The 19,876-nt window shown below is 38.6% G+C and overlaps 1 protein-coding gene across 2 annotated transcripts; it reads right to left on the reverse strand.

Annotated features, from left to right (window-relative positions):
• Window positions 1-187: 187 nt before the first annotated feature.
• Window positions 188-19,482, reverse strand: ghrb (growth hormone receptor b). Of its 2 annotated transcripts, XM_042509169.1 has the most exons (9): window positions 19,267-19,482; window positions 15,507-15,591; window positions 9,042-9,177; window positions 6,778-6,956; window positions 5,253-5,431; window positions 4,953-5,097; window positions 3,739-3,829; window positions 3,381-3,450; window positions 188-2,055 (listed from the first exon to the last, which is right to left on the reverse strand). In XM_042509169.1, exons 2-9 carry the CDS (start codon window positions 15,580-15,582, stop codon window positions 1,198-1,200), a joined length of 1,734 nt encoding a protein of 577 aa, XP_042365103.1. In that variant the 5' UTR covers window positions 15,583-15,591; window positions 19,267-19,482; the 3' UTR covers window positions 188-1,197. The 2 variants fall into 2 exon arrangements, with proteins under 2 accessions (XP_042365103.1, XP_042365102.1); XM_042509168.1 differs by lacking the exon at window positions 19,267-19,482 and having other exon boundaries at window positions 15,507-15,606.
• Window positions 19,483-19,876: the final 394 nt, after the last annotated feature.

The raw sequence follows: 19,876 nt of genomic DNA on the forward strand, positions 1-19,876 counted from the left end.
ACTTGGGGCACAATCTGTCAATCCCTAACTTTTTTAAAAACATGTTTTTTTTTTGAAAGAAATCACACCAATTTGCTCAGGGCTCAAAGGTTTAAATAAATGCAAACGGCATCTGAAAGCAGCACGAGAAATGGGATGTCGCTCCAGTCAACTTTGTGGTCGAAGACTAGCTAAAAACAGACGAAGGCAAAAGTATGAAAGTTTATTTGTAACACCTGAACAGTTAAAAGACAATAACTGCACAAATTCAACTATGATAACCCCCAACTTTTGTGTATAATAATGCACTGCCACCCAGAAACCAACCTGCAAAATAGTCCATGCACTCATAGAGAAATACTGACTGAGCATAAGACTGACAATCCAAACTATCTTGGCTGTCAGCTTTGAAGAAAAAAAAGTTCAGAACACAGCTGAACATATTTTATGTTCCAGTTAATCCTTTTACATAAGTACAGCTCATGCTTTAATGTTTTTGGGGGTCCATATGTTGGTATGAACCTCAGTAAGACTGATTGGTTAAGTAACATCTCCATTATTTCAGTATTACTTTTAAATTCTGAAAAGGAATGACAAAAAGTTGGATTCATAAACATGATCTTTCACCAATTACAAAAAAACTGATTTTATCAAAAAGAAAGCTTCTGATATGTACAAAACGACAGGAAAACAGCATGTGACAGTGAATTAAATGTACTCTTATTTAAGGTCAATATTCTTATTAACAGTGAATGAAAATAACTACATTTAATGTGAACTTGAAGTGACAAAACCACAGGGATTTACCACCGACTCTGCAGTGCTTTTTAGTGTCTTTTGGCAGACACACAAAAGGCAGTGGAGCATTTAGCTGCAAAACAGCAAGATATTTCCCTCAAGAGCTGATGGAGACCCAGCTACAGAAGATATGAGAGAGAGTAAACAAGAAAATGAATGATTACGTTTCTCTTTCACAATTGCAGTAAAACACATTCTTGTGTGCTCTTCCTCTCTCATACCAAACTTCCAGCTTTACCGCCCCGTCAGAGGGAGCAGTGGGAGGTCAGAGGTGGTGGCGGGACAGGCACGACTATTTTCGGAGACCTGATATTCAACACTTGAGACCCACAATAGTCAATCTCCAAAACTGTCCCCAAGGTTTTCTGTTCCTGTGTTTTAAAGTCAACTTACGTAACTTTTGCTCAGTTCACCGCTGATCTATGGCGTGATGCTTCCCAAAAGGTCAGGGGTCAGATAGCCGTCTGGTGTCGGCATGGTTTTTGGGATTATCAGCTGTGGGGCCGGTGCTGAGTTTGGTGTCAGTAAGAGGCTGTTCTGCCTGTCAACACCCTCTACCATGGTGTAGACAGGCGCAGGGGAGAGAGGGGACACGGGGGTGGGGCCTGATTCGTGGTAAGGCGACGGGGAGGGGGAAGAGTCTTCTCCTGTCTGGCAGGGTTCACTCGTGTCTCCCGAGGACAATCTTGGGCTCATTTTTCCTGCGTTGAGCTCTGAGGTGTAACCTCCATGATCTGGATTCACCACCAGTAGTTGAAACTCTTTCTTTTCTTTCTCTTTCTCCACCATGATGTCTTTCTCAGTGTCTTTGCTCGTTGTTTTCTCCACCTCTTCCTCAGGTGACAGCAGCACCTTGCCGGATGACCTCACCTCACTCACTTGGGTGTACAACGCCTCTCTGCCAGGTGCTACAGAAGGCAGCTCCACAGCGGCAGGGCTCTGGACCGGGGAGCTTGGCTCGCAGGCTGTCGGCTCCTTACTGTGGGATTGATTTGGGATGAGAGGGAGAAAAGGTGACGGTTCAGGCTCGCTGGGGAGATCTGGGTCACAGCAGCTGGCTCGCCCAGAGTCGTCGTCTCTGAAGCCGATGGTGAGGGGAGAGCAGTTAGAGGACAGGGACCGCTCCATGAGGCAGTCCGTGTCCAGGTCTGTCAGTCTCTCGTTCTGCTCCTCAATGTCCAGATCGATGAACTCCACCCAGGGGTCGTTGTTGTACAGCTCCGGCCTCAGATCAGGGGGGCCGCCCAGGATGGACGTCAGCTCCCTCAGCTTGCCTTTCTGTGAGATTAAGAAAACAGAGTTGCTGCAGTCAAGAGGCCACATTCACATGCAGAGTTTCCCACACATTCATTTATTTGTTGACTATAGCTTGTCTGCACTGGCTTCCTGTGATACTTTGAATTTATTTCAAGGTCCTCCTTGAATGTAAAGCTCTTTATGGACTCGGATCAAGCTAAATTGCTGACTCTCTTGTCAACCATTTACCTTCAAGAAAACTGTGATCGTCTGCTGCTGGCTCATGAAGTATTTTAAAAGAAAGCTACATCTGTGATACTCTTCTCTTTAACACTAAAACTCTTCTTTTTTTACACTTCACACTGCCTGTTTTATGTCCATTTCCTCTGTTTTTAGGTGAAGCACTCTTATGTTTTTGTTATTGTTATTATAATTTCATCTGCTCAGTAACAGAGTTTCATTACATTACTCTATGCTGATGATCTTCCCAATTGATGTCACAGTTTGTTTTTGCACTAGCTGTAGGTTAAGGTTGTAGAGTTTTACCTAATCATAATGTTTTGCCCTAGTTTACGTATCTTTTTGTTGTTTGGTGATTATTGTTGGCTATTTTTAGGTGTTAGATAGGAGTACTTTTCCACTGACAGGCCAAAGAAAGTGAAAACATAACTTCCTGCAACAAAATTAATTAGTTAGTGTGGACTTTACACAGGAGTAGCTAATTTGAACCTTAGTCTCTGTAGTGCAAACTAACATTGACACAGCTTTACCATCAAACTAACTAATCTGAAAATATTGTTTAGAGCTTGCATAAGGCTGGTGCAACAAGCTGCTGTACATCCTGAACTTCTTTCAGGTTAACCCTAGGGAAGGGTACAAGAAGTAGTTTAAGTGATTACTAATATACATACAAGATTGATCTGTTTTTCTTATATTTGAAATTTTTTCTTTATGGATTGTGTGCACAAGTGAAAAAATGTGGTGTCACACAGCCATGACATCCTGAAAAACTATGTTAGTCTGGAAATATTACTTTCTGAAAAATTACATTTGAAATGCAGGGGTTGTACTGGCATGGGCAAGATTGGGCGAGATTCTGAACCCCAGTTTACTCCTGTGTGAGTGGCTGTAAGTGTTTGAAAAAACTGAATAGCAGGTGGCACCTTGTTCAGCTGCCTTGGCCAACAGTGCATAAAGCCTGCGTGTGTGTAAGGGGGAATGTGACCCAAAGTGTGAAAGCGCTTTGAGTGGTTGATTGACTAGAAAAGCGCTATACAAATGCAAATTAATTTACCACTCACTTTTATGTGTAGTGTGCTGGTATATGGACAAATCATGGTCTGGCAAAAAAACATGTTATTCAATACCTTGAGCAGCTCAGGGTCAATTCCCCTGATTTTAGGTCCAGGAACAGGAGGCAAAAGAATCACCATCAACCTTAGTGAGGAAAAAAAAAATGAAATTTGACATTAACACATGACTGTCAAAAGCAAACAAAAACGCACTTGACTTTAGACCTCAGATTTAACATTGAAAATCAGATATGCAGAATGTCTCACAGTTCAACATTTTTCAGTGACATAGAAAATGAGTTAATTTGTTCAAGGTTGAAAAGGCCACACAGTGTGCTGGTCACTGAGCAGCATTCTTCACTTTCTCCTTTCTAAAAGCTTTTCAAAAGCTTCTAGTTCAACAAAGACACGCTGATGGATGTAAAATACTTACTTTTGCTGCTGCGATATGATGACTAACATCAAGATGGTCACAAGACACAAGGCACCAAAGACAAGCAAGGCCACCACCGGGAATCTGGACACTGTGGGAAGAAAATACAAAATTCACACTGTATAACCATAAAAATAGAAAAATGAAAAAAAATGTAATGTTTGTTAAGGTTTTATAGTGAAAAATGTATAAATTGCAGAAGCCCTTTTCAGACATGAAATACATAACATTGCCAGTTTTATCTATCTGTTTTGGGGATATTTTGTAAATTTTCAATGAGCTAAAATCTGCTAGATGACACAAAACGTGTATTTGCACATAGACTGTATATAAAGATACATATCCAATTTATGATTTTGTAAATTAAAAAAAAAAATCAGATTTGCCTGTGTATCCATTTGTATCTACTCTCTCTAAATTTGGACGTTTTTGATGCAGTGCAGCCGGCAGAGCTCTTCATTTGTTCATTATTTTTTCCACAGCAGCAGTTTGTCACTCACGGGGTGGATAATTGCTTTGTCAGTTACTTTTAAAGTACTTTTAAATATATATGTATTCCAGTAACACTCCTAATAAACAGTTGACCTCTAATCTTATAGAGAAGCTAGCATGGCTGTAGATTCTGTCCAAAATAAATAAAACCTTTGAGCTAGAAAGTCATTTATTTTAGTTGGCCGTGTTCTTTTACAGCTGCCATTTTTGTTTGGGCAAATAAAAGGAAGCATGCCTTATCAAACAGTTGAGCTTTTACTGTTTGCCAGAGGGAATCATTTCTATAGCAGAAGGACAGAAGAGTCTTTATGCAATATGTATGTCTTCAGAAGATAAGAAATACTGAGATATTTGTAAATGATTTGTAAGTAAAATGGCACACTGTAGCTCATGACTGCAAAATTCTCAAATATTAAGGCATAAAATTGAGCTGGATTCATGCATGGGTACTGGTACACTTTGATAACAGCCTTAAGAGGATCAAACAGGTATAAACTGGAATATAATTTATTTTTTCATACAGTAAAGCTGATGCTCAGCAGAAGAAGGGAGGAGCTCTTAAGTGAACTGTACGCAGATCTATTCACAGTGACAAGGACACTCAGCTGCAGCCTCTTCAGATACCATGTGAAATTGAAAAACCTCTCTGACAGCATGAGTAACAGCTTTGTCCACCCAGCCTGTAAACACTACAGTGAGTGTTTACCTTTGTGAGTGTTTACCTTTAGATGGAACGTGCACAATTACAGAGTCGCTGAACTCTCCAAACTCTTTTCCACCAAACCGTTTGCACCGGACCCGAACCTCGTGATCAACGTTAGTTTGAAGCCCATAAATGGAGCGATGTGTGCTTTTTACAAGCTCGGCCTGTGGCGAAGAGAACAAGGTTCAAATCCAGACGCAGTTCTGCAGAATCACAGTGTCCTCTATGACACATTCAAGCTTCCTTTGGCAATAAAAGTGATGACGCAATGATACTAAAATGCAACTGCACGCTAAAATAAAGCTTTAAAGACACCAACCGTTTCCCACAGGTCAGAGGTGACTTCGCGGTATTGAACCTCGTACTGCAGCGTCATCCATCCCATCCGCACGTCTGCAGACTGCGGCGGCTTCCAGCTCAGCATTATGTCATAATAAGTGCCAGTCAAACTCACATTCAGCAGAGTCCAGTTCACGCCGAATGGAGGATCCGGTTGCACTGCAGGCCAGAAAATAGTTCTATCATCAACAAAACTGTGTTTTAACTCAACAGTGTGTTAATACAATTTACACACATGGACTCAGGCTGTAATACATAGAACAATCCAGACTGACCCTTGTGTCAAGATCACTGAACTTTAGACTACATGGACAAAAGTATGCGGACACCTCAAAATTACATCCACATGTGATTGATGAACATGTCATTCTAAAACAATAGCTAATATGCTGCTATGAAAACCTTTACTGGTTTTATGCTTCTAGTTATAGCGATGTCACAAGAACCGAAACTAATGCTACTAATCTTGGGGTCATTATTTTATATACAATATTTATTTTACAAGATTACATAAAATACACATAACATAGCATTCATACTCGCAGTTCTACCAAACACATTACAAAACCAACCAACACACAAAAAATACTAAAAACTCAAAGACTGTCTAATATATACAGTAGCTCTACATTATTATTTATCTCTTTAATGTTTGAGAAAATAAACTACCAGGAAACTTATTGACAAAATCACAGGAAAAATTAGATAGCTAGCTCAAAGTGGATTTCATATCTCCAAGACCATTAATGATTAAAGATTAAATTCTTCCAGACCTGATGGGGCTGTAAAAACGCCTAAAAGTGTTGTAATCTGATGATAAATGCCAAATGAAGAGAAAGAGCGCCTACCAGCACAAAGAAACATATTTCATTCGGAAATTTTGAGGTCAGAGCTAAAGGGACCCCTTTGAAATGGCCATGCCATTTTCCATCGCTGAAATTTAGCCTAACTTTGGAGCATTTTTCTGCCCAATACCTGAGAAGCTTGCATGACATGGGTCTTCTAGTGTCGTATGATACCAGTATCATCACTTAAAACTTAGCCAATCATCAGCCAATTAAAGATACGAAAGTCAGCCAGCACTTAATGTGATTTTAAAAAATCAACACGTTCTGATCCTAATCGCATCGTGATGAACGCGTTAACGCTGACAGCCCTGCAAATATATCATTGTGACAAATTTACAGCATCTACAGCTGCCATGATGCTTTGAGAATGTCCAAATAAATTAGACTCATGGGATATGTTGTAGCCGTACATATTCATTTATCTAAAAATATGGACAAAAAAATCTCAGAAAAAGCTCTTCAGACAGGTTGCAGAACAGTAGCTAAATCTGGAAGTTGGGGAAGAGCATTGCTACTTTTCTAGGTTACAAACAAATCCTGTTTTTAAACTTTTGAGTGGAAACTAAGTGGAATATGGGAAAACCTATCGTGGATTTTTTTTATCAACTTTTTCTAATCTCGATCATAACAGCTGGTCAGCGGGGCAGTTAAACTCACCGATGTCTTCAACGAGGAAAACGATCTCATCATAGAGGACGGTGTCATCCCTCGAGCGGAGCTGGACATTGTAATTTGTCCAGACGGACGTGTGGTTCTCATTGAAAAAGCATTCATTGGGCCTGTCGGTGCTGTAGTGCGGACACTCGCTCCACTCTTTAAGATTAGCGAGGAGGCGTCTGAGAGAAAGGAAACACAGCAGCATGAATGAGAGGAAAGAGGCGACAGGAAGCACCTGTGCATTTATTCAAAAAAACCTACTCAAAGCAGCTTCTAAACATTTTAGATCTCTTCACAGCTATTAATATTAACAGGGTGTTGTAGCTTTTCTAAAACCAGTAGCGGGCCTTAAAAATTTCAAGTTTGACTTGAAGGTGATACTGAAGTAAAACTAATTGGGTTGGTTAAAATTAAAAGTGTTTATCCTCCAGGGTGCATGAATGTGGTCAGTAAATTTACTGCCAAATTGCCAGTTAGATTCTGAAATATCTGATTGAAAAAGTCCTGATTCGTTTCAATTTAATTTAGGGCTGGACAATATATCCATATTATATCGATATTATGAGACTAGATATCACACATTTTGGATACCGTGATACAGTGATGTAATTTCTGAGCTTATCAAATAATCTACAAATTAAACAATATATAACTGTGGGCATAATATTTGCCTTCATAGGAATTGGTGGGTTCGGGACCAAATACCAGACAGGGTAGGGAAGCTAAAATAACTAAAATATTGAAAAATAAAGAATAATACAATAAAGAATAGTGCCATGGTAAATCATTCAACCAGCATCTTTATGCAATTTCATAGCCTTTTGGTGTGCCTTTATACATTCACTAACCCAAGTTATTTATTGTTAACGATTCGATAAGAAAGAAACATGACTATGCCCTCAAATATACTAGTATCTAACAACTAAGTGTTAGCCTGACCTGGACTTTTGCCTTGTCAACACAAAGTGAGCAGGTATGCTGTTTGCCAGATAAGGCTCAGACAGGACCATGTGCAGGTTTGAGTTGTAAAGGCAGCGACCCTGCTTGATCTTGAAACTGTGGGTGAAGAGGGACTTACGGGTTTACGACTCTAACCTAAATTCACTTGCATTTTGTAACAACAAACATTTGTTTCTTTTCTTTCCTTTTCAGACACAAAATAACTACACATGTAATCCAGTTCTTTCTCTTTTTGTTTGTTCGTAAGATTCATCTTTGTCTCTTTATCTGCAGCACAAATGCTTCGTATTGCAGTGTATTAGAGCTGCAGTAGTTAGTCGTAGTTGTCATAGTAGTTGTCTACTAATGAAATAACTGGTACTTAATTAATCTGTTTGACTAATTTAAATTCTCTGATTCCAGCTTCTTCCATGTGAATATTTTCTGTTTTCTTTTCTTCTATGTGACAATAAACTCAGACAGACATTTAAAGACATCATCTTGGGATTTTGTAAACACTGCTTGACATTTTTCACCACTTCTAACATTTGATAGACCAAACAACTGATCGATTTATTTACAATGAATTGGATGCTATGATCAAAACTATAGACTCCTGTGTTTTACAATTTACAATTTACAATTTGTTACCCATGATTTATTTACTATGACTTATTTATTGAGTTTGCTTCTTTTATTATGTACTTTTTGTGTACTTTGTATGTACTATTTCTGTTGGAGTGTTCACTTTGTTGGGTACTGGGGTTGAAAATTCAGTTATACCAATGTGTAGAGCATCAGATTTCACGGATTAAAATGTGCGTTGATTTTACATGGTCGCTGTCAATTAAACAGGTAAACAGAATAAATACCTATTCATGACATGTTTTTCATACATATACTTTTTATTTGATTTTCTTTTAAATTGTACTCTCTTAGACTTTGTATTATTTTGAATTTTATGATTCTCTAATTTATGTATATATATTTCAATTATTATTATTCTAAGATTTTAGATAAATATTCTTATAAAAGTATTTATTTTATTCATATTTTATTTAACTTATTTATATATTTACATATTTTCTTCATGATTTTTTTTCCTTTTCTTCAATGGAAAATGTTTAAAAAGCCTGGATAGTCAAGGCTTTTATCTTTTGTTGTAATGACTTTTTTTGTCTGGTTGTCTGGTTGTATCTACATAAAACAATAAAAAAAAACTAGCCTCTTCTCATTTTTTGCCCCTTTTTGAAATCTGTCATCCTAAGTTGCTTAAACAGACAGAAAAAGCAAATTTCTGTCAGTAAGCGAAGTTTCCAGCTTACTTTTTGTTCCAGTAGAATAAGCGGAGATCTCCTGGCTTGGAGACACTCGGGGAGGTGCCGACATTCCATCTGCAGCGGAAAGTCTCCATGTTGGCAGAGACGCAGCCAGTGAGGTGTGGGAGTATCTCAGGGGAGACTGGAGTGAACACAGACAGAAAGGAAAAAAGACAGAGAGCAAAATAATTACATGTCTAATCATCATTTACTTTCTTTTCTTTGCCACAACTGTTATGACTCATTGCTGCCTTTAAGGGTGGGCTGGGCTACCCTTTGAGGACACGATAATATCTGTAACCTAAATCCAGCGAGCAGCCCAGCTGCAGGGCGAACATCAGCTTTTTCCTGGAAGTCATTTTATTGCTCTTCAAGCGAAAGCTGCAGCTGGAGAGTTCACTGCCACGGCTGTCGGGGAATGAGCTGTTTGCTTTCTCAGTACTCTGTGCACACAAAGTACTACTTGGATCCTGTTTGACTTGCTGCATAAATCCAAGCTATGTGTGCACAGAGCACGTTTCTACAATTTTCGTGCAACAGATCCTAGCCGTGTCCCATTTCCCACCTGAAGTGTTCTCTGTGTCAATGGGACACAATGAAGTATAATGAAAATACTCTGTATAAATACAATAAAACTACTTTGAGTGTGCTGGGGATGAAAACTATTATCCCACAGAAATAGTTGCATTATGAGTAATGTAGGCTCTGGCCTAAGGAAGGAAAATGTGTGTGAAAAAAAAGCAGAAACATCTACAATCTGTGGGAAAATACTCATATGCTACTAGTGCTATCTAACCATGCAGGTAGAATTGTTTTTTGTTCTATTTATTATAGAATTCATTTTAAGGTGGTCATAACATTGAAAAATGACTTTAAAAAACTCAACAGCAACAAAACACTACTCAGGTCCCTCCACAGAACACAGATTTACGGTTTTCATGGGTACTATTGCTTCCAGTGGAGCAGTGGGGTTTTTTTTGTGCAGGACGTTTTGGTCTTGACTTTCATGCTACTCTTTGGAACAATAGCTGCAGACATGCAGAGACTTTCTGCTTGGAGGTGGTGAATTTACAGCTCACAGCAACTAATATTGATGCAGTTTTTGGCTTTTGTTTGATATCTAGTGTCTGCAAAAAATGTTGCACATTTATAACCTGTCATTAGTGCCGTTAGCTTGTTTACTATATTGAATGCTGCTGTCACATTAAACATCTTGTGGAGCCCGTTTACACTTAAAAACTTTTTCTTTTTAAATTACTGAGCGCAAAAGGTCTGTACAAAAAAATTAACAAAAACAGAGTATTGACTGGCGATGCATATATGGGGTACATGGAGACAGAAGACAAGACCTGACAAGACAGGACAAGACAGGACAAAAAAACAAACAAAAAACATATAAATAAATTATCAGGCATGGTGGTATTTTTATTATTAATATGCAAACCAGTTATTTTACTATGCTATGAGTGGTTATTGAGTCATTCGTGTATATGTGTTCAAGTGCATGCGTGTGCGTGCAGCTGATATGAATAATGATAATATATAATACTGCATAAAACCAAAAATACATCCTCTCATATTTGTATTGAACAGCCAAATCCGATTCGCATGGCACAATTCTTGAGTTGAGTAAAGCCCTAAAAAATAATATGCATTGCAAGATGGCCATTTTGGTGGAACACAATTGAAATACATAAATTAATAATTTTTGCAACTTGCCAGGTACATTAATTAGCAACACTTCCTCAATGTGTTACTAGAAAATGTATTTAGCTCTGCATCAAGGTTCTCTCAAAACTAGTTTGTGGTTTCAAATTAATTGTATATAAACATAATTTCTTGGAGACAGGGATGATTTTTCTAGAGCATTTCACAGTCTACACAAGTGGATAGTTTTCCGAGAAATCTGTCTGCACGATTAGCGACTTTACCACTAGTGTTAAGTGAGGAAATACATGTTTCATGGATGAACGGGCCCTTTAAACAAAGCGCTGACGGCGCCTTTTGCCTTTCTGTTAAGTAAACACTGCTGATTGTACTGCCAAGAGGCTTCGTGATCAATGATTCTGGGGACAGCCGCAGCAGGCAGCTGACCACATCAACATGTCAGAGGGGGACAACACATGAGCCCACGCTGGCTGAGAGACGTGCGAGGACAAGATGGCTCCCTCACAGCTAAGAGGCAGCGCTCGGAGCCGTTGATGAATACCTCTGGCCCGCTTAGGGTGCTTCAGGGAAGGGGAGTTACGGGTTAAAAATAACCTGTTTACCAGATCCCGGACTCCTCCTCGGAACTCTGCTTAGCTCAGGATTAACAGAAAAATCAATTTGACACTCAGCTATGTGGCGCATTTGAGTGGCTCGCTTCAACATGATACATGAGGACATTTGGATGGTTTGCAGGTTGTGTGTGTGACAGGGAAAATACATAGTACTGATTTATTGCACATTTAGGGTGTGTATTTGAATACTTACAGATGCTACTTTTGTGCTAAGTACCATTTTGAGATACTTAGAGTTGTAAGATATGACAATTATCTCACAATTTAATTTTCCCTTCTACAGAGGATGCTATTTCTTTTGTATCTCTTTTTCATAAATGAGGGCAAAACAAAGGGCAGGACTACATGGAAATCTTAGAGCGACAGGATTGCATCAAAGGGATGAAATAGCTCAAGCATGAAAATGTATCTTTTGACCTTGGGAACAGAATCATCTCATCTCAAAAGCTCACCGCTAGTAAATGAAACAGTTTGTCTGGCTTTTCATTTGTGGGGTTTTTCAGACACAGACATTCAGATCTGAGCTCTTCATCAGTACATGGACGTGTCACCAACATTTGTAGCTGTGCTGAATGAGATATCCCAGGGACATTTATCCGCTATTCTGTCTTCAACAAATGACATTTATATACGTGGCAATGTTTTTTTCTCTCTTTCTTTATTTTGATGTGCCCTGTTTATTTACTGCATGGCGATGGTGGGTAGGTGGAGGGCGTGAATGGTGGGCGTACAGAGAACAGCGGTTTGCATCCGGAGACCCACTTGTGGTTTGGCTTAGCCAACAAAGCACTTTGATTCAGGGACATATTGTGGTTTTGGTTAGGGAAGTAAACGTTGCTTCTGGTTAAAGTTAGTGTTGACATTTTCTGTATCAAACCAAGACCTTTATATATCCCTTACCTTTAAGTACAGTGAGGGCCTTAACATCATGCTTTAGCTGATATGAGCCGAATGTCAGTGAACATTTACCGAATACATTCTGCATCAACATTTAAGACCTAGTGTCCTGCGATCGTCCGATCTTTTAATTGTTTAATTGTTGCAGCTCTTAATTATAAATGAAGTGTTTTGGTGCCCCGGCCCACAAAATCATATCCCAGATGTACATGCATGATTTGTACAGACCCCAGCAAAAATTATTTTTCTTCTCTATATTTTCAGAAAAAAAAAATGTTTTTAATTGTTCAGACTTTTGCAGCCCTAAAATGCAGGACTTCTACTTATGAGTATTTTCATATTGTGATGTTGCTGTTTTAATTAACTATTTGATCCAATTACTTAACCCACCACTGAGGGTGAGAAAGGTTGATAAAGAGAACCAAAAAAAGTGTATTGCTCATGACACCTAATACTGACCAAGACGAGTCCACTTTAACACTCTAGATCAACTTGCACACCTTCGTTTTTGTGCTTATCAAAGTAAGTGCTCTTTTGTTTGCTCAAGAACAGCCATGCAGAGTTCACTCCTGGTGTAAGCAAACATGTGAGCTGTAGACGGCGAGCACTTTCAGAACACAGCCATCAGAGCGACAAAACACACAGTTTACAAGATGTATATCAATTTACAGCATATTCTCATTACAGCACTCCTCCTTCTGCCGCAAGCCTATGAGGTAAACATGTTTACAGCATGATCTTTCTCCGAGTGCCGCCAACAAAATCTATTTCAGAGTGAAACAAAACATCCTCCCTCAATCTGTTATGATAAGCCGAGAAGCACTTCCTTTCAGCTGTGATTTCGAGGGGAGCAGGAAATAGCAGCTAGTATTATAACCTTTAAAGGACTCTCTCAAACCTTCAGCAGACCCTGTAAATGATCAGGTAGAACTCAGCTTGTTGTCTGTGTGTTTTTTTTTTTCTTGCATTATAGCACCTACTCGCTTGTGCACAGTTGGTGGGAAGCTTTCATTAATGTCTTTCCTTTGAGTACACAAAGGCAAACGGTTATTTAGAGAGTCACGTGTTTGGACATCAATCAGTACACTCTCAGGAGGAAAGACCTCATCCTCTGCATTTAGAAAAGGCCATTTCCTTCCTTGGCTAAAAGCCACAATGCTCTCAAAAATCATTTCTAAACCTTTTACTCACCTAACAAGCCTCATGGGCAAAACATAGATGGAGAAAATGACTGTGTATGGCTCAAAGTATAAAGCGACAGTATGGCCTCGTAATCACATCAAGAACCAATGTCCTGGTTCTGAGTGATATAAACTGTGGTGCTCAGATGGGGAGGAGAAGAAACACGTGTTCACCCCTGCAGGGACCATTCAATTTGTGGAAGTTGTATCTCCGGCGATTGGTGCTCCAATAAATTTGAAGGTGAGGAGATTATTTTGAGCAACAGGTGCTCCGAAAGTCCCAGTCGCTCTCTCACAGACACCTGCAGCTGACTGAGACTCCCTGGTTCAATCGTTAGTACAAAAGATACTTTACAAAAGACCTGCTTTTTTGATAAAAAAAAAAGAAAGCCTGTGCACATATAAGAAGAGAGCACCACTTCAGTTAGAGACATCCACTCACTAATCTTAAAAATCCTGTTGCCTGCACCACTAACAGTGAGCTACAAAATACACTTTGCAGAAACCTGATAAAAGATTTAGAAGTTTAAATCAGTTCACGTCAGATTCTGGGCCAATTTGGAGTAATTTAGCTAAATAAGTCATACTAAGAGCCTTTTTGAGTACGCTGAATTATGCACATCTTTCTGTTCCAGCAGAGAATAATCTTTTTTTTTTTTTTAAAAATGGTCTTGGAGCAACATGAGCCCTAGATTACTTATACACAAACCGCTCTACTTAGTAATATTAGCTACAAATCACTCCATTAAGCTTGCACTATAGGATGCAAATTGCTCTAATAAATGTGTACTTATATACATTGTTCTATTATGTTTGTGCTATACTTTAGAAACGGCTCTACATGATGAGTTTGAGTAGTTAGCCACCAGCAACTTGTGTGCCGTCGGAGGTATCCAATCGCTGGTAGCTGCGGTCGCTGGGTTTTGCCTAGTTGCCGCCCATTCAAAATAAAGAAGGCAGTAGCTGAAACCACCACAAGCACATTGTAATTTTAAAAAGAATCAAATAAAAACATTATTATTACAAAACATTCAACCTGCAAGTAAGAAATTTGTAGCCAGCAAGCACAACTAGGCTGTCTTTGAATACATCACTCAGGCAGATACCTCTTCTTAAAAAATACTGACATCATGAGCTTATTGAATTTCTGTATGTTCTTCAGTTACATGTAGTTTTTCCCAGCAGGCAAGCAGCCATTAATCACAGCAAAACCAGTCCGGTTTCAATCACTCATTCATAAATCTGCAGGCTGTTAAAGTCCGCAAACTTGCCACCAAATCTGCATTTAAAAGGCACTACACAAACTTAGCTGAGGCACCATTGATTTCAATGAGCCATTTGGCAGCAAGTTGAAAGCTTTCACTCCCGTTATGCCACAGGGGGAAAACATGCCACAACACGACAGCCTTGTCCATAAAAAACAAAAATAAGTGGCAGGATAAGAGGAGTGGAGGGGAACGCTCTGTCCACACTTCCACTCAAGTACTGACAGCGTTACGTAACAAGACGAGGCACAGGATGTCCACGAGTGACTTAAATGGTTAGTGCAAACTTAGTTTCTATGAGTGGATAAAATACAACCCATGTATGCAAATACGCAGCCTTTCTGCTGCCACTGAGGGGCTGTTTGGTGGAAAGGGGGGCCTCTACACACTAAACAGCTTCCTATTGTTCTGCGGTGGAGTACTCTCTGCACTCCAGAATTCCTGGGAAGCCACTTCACTGGAAATCTGCTTGGTGTTCTCTCCGGCTGCGTGCTGAGTGCTTCACTGTTGTGCAACACTTTTCATATTCATTTTAATGCCAAAACAGCGCAGTAACCATGCAACTGTATATGTTTATATCATTTTTGATTGAAACATTGTCCTGTGGCCCACTGAAAGCAGATTTATCTATAAACAAACAGTTCCATCTGGTGTTGTGTAATTTTGATTACAACCCAGATAAATAAACAAGAATTGAAAATCTGGCTCCGAGGAGGCAACAGATGTCAATATCAAGCATAAAAGTTGCAAACATAAAACATGTTAATGTATGTCATATAAAAACATAGTTTAAAATACCAACACATGGTTTAGGTGCCAAATAAATATCAATATTCATAAACATACCTTGCTCAGAGGCTGATTCCAGCGCTAAGGCAGTGAAGATGTGAAGGAAGAGGAGCATGGTGGGAGCGGCAGCCATGGTGTTGAGCTGTGGAGGAAACATGTGGCGAATGTTAGTGCTGTCCACCCATTTAAACCACACAACTCCTGCAGGCCCAGCCCACTACCACCATTCAACACTCCTTAAGTTTCTTCAGGAGAGAGGCTGGGAGCACCCTTGATTAAATTGTGTGAAGTCCCAGACGTATGAAGTGTTTCAGATAAAAGCAGTCATCAAATGACTGAATGTTGAAGTTTGTTAACCACGCTCCAGTGCACACACAGCAGCTTATCACTTAGATTATTCTATATCGTAGCATTCAGCTGGAAGTTCCCGCTTTGCAAATATTTTGCTGAGGACTTGAAATATGAACTCCTTATAGGACAAAAACCCAAGAGACCCCTTTATGCCTTCTAAACCCGTTAAACCTGTTGCGCTGAACAACAATCACTGTTGTACTGCTTTAAGATTTTCAGGTTCAGAGCTTGCAGTTTATTTGTCTTTTGTATTTTTAGTCATGCCTTTGGTTGCTTTAAATAGGATCTATTTTTAGATTTCGATCAAAGTCACTTGACACTAACTGAAATCTGGTCTCCGTTTTTATACTCAAAATGACACAAACTCCTTTCAGGACTTCACACTGGCACTTTTAACTTTTTTCATAACAAATAACCTTTCTTTTGTCACCAAAATTGGCACATATGCATGTTTTAAATTCTGCAACTGTCAACTTCTTTTAGCATCACTTCAACTGCTACATTACTGCAACTTCACTTCATGCTTAAGCTGAAATTGTCACTTCAGCTTCATCGGTTCACACTTTTAGACTTTTCAGCACTTTAATTTTAACTGCCACTTCAACTTCTTTGAGAAGTCTTTTTCTCAATCTTTTTCAGTGTTTACACTTCAACTGGCCTTCTTTGTGCTTTCACTTCAATAAATACTATGCTTCAACTACATTCACTGAAATTTGCACTGAAAAAAATGGCACTTCCATTTTAACTGTAACTTCAGATACAACTTAATCTTTATTATCTTCAGTTTTTAAAAAATTAAATCCCCAGTGACTCGCTGCCTCGGAATAAAAATATTTCGAATGTTTTAACATCTACATTTCCTTCAAATAAGATAAACCTGCCCAATGTTTCACATCTTTTCCCATGTAATGTAAAATCACATTGAAAAAAACAAGAGATGAGTAATAGCACACTGCACTTATTGAACAGCGGGGAGCAACAGCAGGTCTAAATAAAATTGCAGCATGTTTTATTCATATTTTCTTCGTGGTATTCACACTGTTTATCTTTTCTGGAAAGAACATTTTTCCTGTAAATGTGACTACCATCACCAGCCAGCGTTGCAGGGTTCCTGCCAGCACACGTGAAATCCATCTCTAGTGCATTCTCGACCTCATATAAATCTTGTTTATGGCTCCTTGTACGGTAATGTAATTTGTACAGGATTCATATTATTTTCATTCTGCAGAGCAGAGGTTTTTTTTAGTTGGACGCGTTGCGATTACAATTTCCAAGGCATTTCTCATCCTGATTTATCATTTAAATTATCTTTAAAAACAGTATATGTAACAGGTGTATTATTTATAGTCGATTCTCATATTTCTTAATTTATAATAATTTATAATTTAGATTAATTTATTTCTGTAATATTTGTGATTTGCTTGATTTAAAACAGCTTGATTTACAATGAAGCTTTCGCTTCAAACTCTCATCTTATGAAAAATGTGAAACACTGTTGATTTACACACAGTTAGGACCAGACAAGTGTTTACATTTTGGGATGTCTCATGCTGATAAGACACACTAACAGACTCAACTTGCTGCACATGGCAAAAACTGTTGATACGAACATGTGTGAACTCTACATATTCAAGGTCGTAACACAAAGTCTGGGAAAACCTTGTGGTGAAATCTGGAAAATGTGTTTCATTCCCAGTTCGTCCTTATTACTTTTTATTTGTTATCTGTACATGCTTAAAGAACCCTTCCAGTGAAACATTTAAACCTTGTTAATGTGTCCATATGTTTTTTTTATATGCTACAAGTCATATGAGCAAAATAAGCCCTCAGCACCATAGCTGAGCAACCCAAAACTGTTCCTGATAAGTCAACTTTATAAGCATCATGACAATTTTTGGAGTGAAAACTGAGGGAATGGGACATAAAAAAGAGAAACCCTGCTGTAAGATGACATAAAACATGCTCCTGTTTTAATATTACATTAAAGAAAATTGTACAAAATGTACATAGATGCCACGCTGAAACCATTGTGATTATGTGTGTGTATTCACCGTCTCATTGGTTGTTGATGTTTTGGAAAAGAAAACTCAGATACACAATGATGAGAAAAAAAACGTTTTTGTATTAGGCTAGATGTGGTTCACTGTGAAGACAGGGGAGCTCCCTCTCAGGTAAAAAGCATGCCAACGGTTGTAACTTTTTCAGTTTCTATGTAGCTCTTTGTTTTTTCTGTTTTTTTTGCAGAATTATGTGCAGTATTTATGAGACCATGGTGGAATGAGTATGCACCAACCACAAGAGAATATTATGTCGAATTCGGATGTCGGATTATGTTGGTCAAAGGTTTAAATGTTTTCATTGTTATGTTTTGTTTTTGTCACAAATTCATCAATTAAGGTTAATTAAAGGCATGGATAATCATATCTGAGAGAAGGCAGACGATCTCCAAAACTCTGCAACTCAAAACAATCCAGACAATCCATAAATAGCACAACAGGTAAGAAAAAAAAACATGTATTTATGATTTGGGGGTGTCCCCTTTAAAAAGCTGTTACATTACTTTGCCACCTGTAGATTTGGCAAAAGTAAACCTCACCTAACCCTTTGAAACCCGGAGCGTCATCACTTTCCTTGTTCTGCCTTCAGACACCTTTCAAAAATATTTAAATGTGAGCAAATTGGTGCCTTTTTTTTCCAAAAACATTTTTAAAAAGTGATGAGCCACTTGCTAAGAAATATTTGACAGATTAGTAGATTTATGATGTAGATTTGTGAATTGTATTTTTTCTCCTTTTGTGTCTGCAACTTTGTGTTTTTCACTGCCGACTGTGCCGACTGTCTTGGCTAGGTCTCCCTTGAAAAAGAGATACTTCATCTCAATGGGACCTGTCTGGTTAAATAAATAAATTGAAAGAAATTATAATGAAAACATATTCTTAAAAAGCTTTGGAGGTCTGTCTAGGGACAAAAGAAAAGCAAATATTTATAATTATCATAATTACATACTTCTAATTGTTAAATAATTAAAAATGTTAAGCACTTGTCCATAACACTCTCCTTTGCTTTTTTTGTAATGAATTTTCAGGTCATTTTCTTGTATTTTTTAAGTTATTTCTTGCCAATTCTGGGTCATTTTTCGTGGTTTGTTGCTTTTTTTCCACGTTTTTGAAAGAAATCAAGCCAACTTGCTCAGGATTCAGTGGTCTAACCTTTTCTTTACATTAGTTTCAGCTTAATGAGTTTGTTTCACAGCCTGTTTTTCTCAGTGAGCTCTCTGAGATTGTGCAAGATTTGTGGAGGCAAACGTAGATACAAATAAAAAGCTCTGGCACGATTACACGCAATAAAAAGTACGACCTGCCTGTACTGTAGTACTTTAAGGTACTTCATATTTCAGTGTATGGTGTGTCAAACGCAACATACAGCTGCACAAACACTAAAAAAACACGCAGGAGAAGTAACTCACCGCTGAGGTGAAGTGGACAGCAGTCTGCTCTCTGAAGGTCTCACAGGTTCGCCTGACAAAACAACAACAACACCGAAATCTCACAAAAACTGATCAACTCCACGTTTCCCCTGAACACACCGCGACACACTCTTACAAACGCAGCCGGGAATGTGTTCAAACGAGCTCCATTCAGGGTGCTAACGCTGTCGAAGAAAGCCAGCCCCTCTGCCCGGAGGTGTGTGTGTGTGTGTGTTTGGAGCTGCAGCAGCACAGCTGTTACACACACACACACACAAACTGTGAAGATAGAAAAAAGGCGCCATCTGTCGGTGGAGTCTGGGAACAGCAGGGAAAACTAACATGAACTTCACTAAGAGGTAAGAAGGTAAAAATAACGTTTATATCTTGAAATGAGCTGTTAAACTGGTATATTATATTAATAACTATATTTCCATTTGTTTATACTTACCTGTGTTTTTGTTGCCTTAGAATGAGACGTTTCTGTCAGCTGTCTACGTCCTCCATAGCTGCCATATTGTATCTACAATAACAAATTAAAAATGGTTTATTTTCGTTTTTGCTTCATCTTGCCTCTTCATGCTCTGTTTCATGTTTAATCTTAAAAAAA

The sequence above is a fragment of the Plectropomus leopardus genome, chromosome 20 (assembly GCF_008729295.1).
Source record: "Plectropomus leopardus isolate mb chromosome 20, YSFRI_Pleo_2.0, whole genome shotgun sequence".
In the NCBI taxonomy this organism is placed as follows: Eukaryota; Metazoa; Chordata; class Actinopteri; order Perciformes; family Serranidae; genus Plectropomus; species Plectropomus leopardus.

What these genes read in the sequence shown, in the direction of transcription:
- ghrb (XM_042509168.1), bottom strand. Translation starts at nt 15,606, where the DNA reads ATGTTTCCTCCACAGCTCAACACCATGGCTGCCGCTCCCACCATGCTC. An exon ending in GGAATCAGCCTCTGAGCAAG is followed by an intron (nt 9,178 to 15,506) that starts GTATGTTTATGA and finishes TGTTCACTCCAG; the next exon opens with TCTCCCCTGAGATACTCCCA. An exon ending in ATCATATCGCAGCAGCAAAA is followed by an intron (nt 3,451 to 3,738) that starts GTAAGTATTTTA and finishes TTCCTCACTAAG; the next exon opens with GTTGATGGTGATTCTTTTGC.